We start from the raw sequence: 1,084 nt of genomic DNA, 5'->3' as shown, positions 1-1,084 counted from the left end.
GTGGTGCACAGGTGGATCAATACTTTCTTGCATATGATCTATGTGCCAATAATATATGATATCCTTGGGTTTAAAATAAGCATAGAGAAGTATACCGTAATCTTAAAAGCAGCCTTTTCTGTCATCTATATATTCATATTTCAATATGCTTGTGGCTTACCTTCTTAAGAAGTGGTTCTCTTTGTCTGCTCCACCCTAATGCAAGTTGCCATCTTTGTCACTTGTCTATTTAAACATGAATGGATGTAATAAATTGCATTGAAATAATGATAAATTCCAGAATATTTCATTCATGTCATGAATGCTAGTCTTTATGCTTAAGTAGCAAGACATTTTAATAGATCTGTTAAAAGTTCTCAGTTTTATTCACATTTGAGTTTCGGCTAATCATATCATATACTGAATTATTCCTGGCAACAATTAGGCTGCTGGCGTGTTGTCTCAAATTGAAGGGGCCAACAAGAAAAGGCAAGGAATTCAGGTAAACTTAGCTTCTTCTGAAAGGTGAATGATGTTTATTCTTCTATTGAATTCAAGCACTTACTAATAGATGCTTATTTCTGTGCTTGCGCATTCTTGTATTCTAGTGGACAAAAGAAGAAGAGGAGAAGTTCAAGGCTGAGGTTGTGGAGGCATATGAGAGAGAAGGAAATCCGTATTACTCCACAGCTAGGCTCTGGGATGATGGTATTATTGATCCTGCTGATACCAGAAAAATTCTTGGGCTCAGCATCTCTGCATCAATGAATCATCCATTAGAAGATACCAAATATGGTGTATTTAGGATGTAATCGTACTCATTAACTCCAAACCTGCAATCTCTCCTCCCCCAGCCAACAAACACCAAAAGGGAAGAAAGGAACATGTAAAAAAACAAGGAAATAATGTAATGAAAACCTCTATAAGAGCGTAATGCAGCTCATAATCATTAATCAATTGCTTCAAATGTTAAGATACTGTTATCAAAGGACATTAACTTTTGCAATGTTCAGGTTTCAGTGTCTTTTCTTGAAGCCAAGGAGACTAGTTTAAGTTCATGATGCTTGAGGTGCCTTATGACTAGACTAGGTTAATTAATCTCAGT

General features: G+C 36.0%; 1 protein-coding gene across 1 annotated transcript in view; it reads left to right on the top strand.

Annotated features, from left to right (window-relative positions):
• The window catches only part of MCCB (3-methylcrotonyl-CoA carboxylase), a 3,712-nt gene extending 2,699 nt beyond the window's left edge, over positions 1-1,013 (top strand). Inside the window, exons 7-9 of the mRNA XM_089785343.1 lie at positions 12-96; positions 425-481; positions 588-1,013. Of these exons, the coding sequence (XP_089641469.1) occupies positions 12-96; positions 425-481; positions 588-791 (346 nt within the window). The 3' untranslated portion in view covers positions 792-1,013. The remainder of the gene's footprint in view (positions 1-11; positions 97-424; positions 482-587) is intronic.
• The last annotated feature ends 71 nt before the right edge of the window (positions 1,014-1,084 follow it).

The sequence above is a fragment of the Theobroma umbraticum genome, unplaced genomic scaffold (genome assembly GCF_002168275.2).
Source record: "Theobroma umbraticum cultivar Fairchild unplaced genomic scaffold, ASM216827v3 scaffold_30.0, whole genome shotgun sequence".
In the NCBI taxonomy this organism is placed as follows: domain Eukaryota; kingdom Viridiplantae; phylum Streptophyta; class Magnoliopsida; order Malvales; family Malvaceae; genus Theobroma; species Theobroma umbraticum.
Note: the sequence above shows the minus strand (reverse complement) of the source record. Positions and strands in the feature narration are given on the sequence as shown.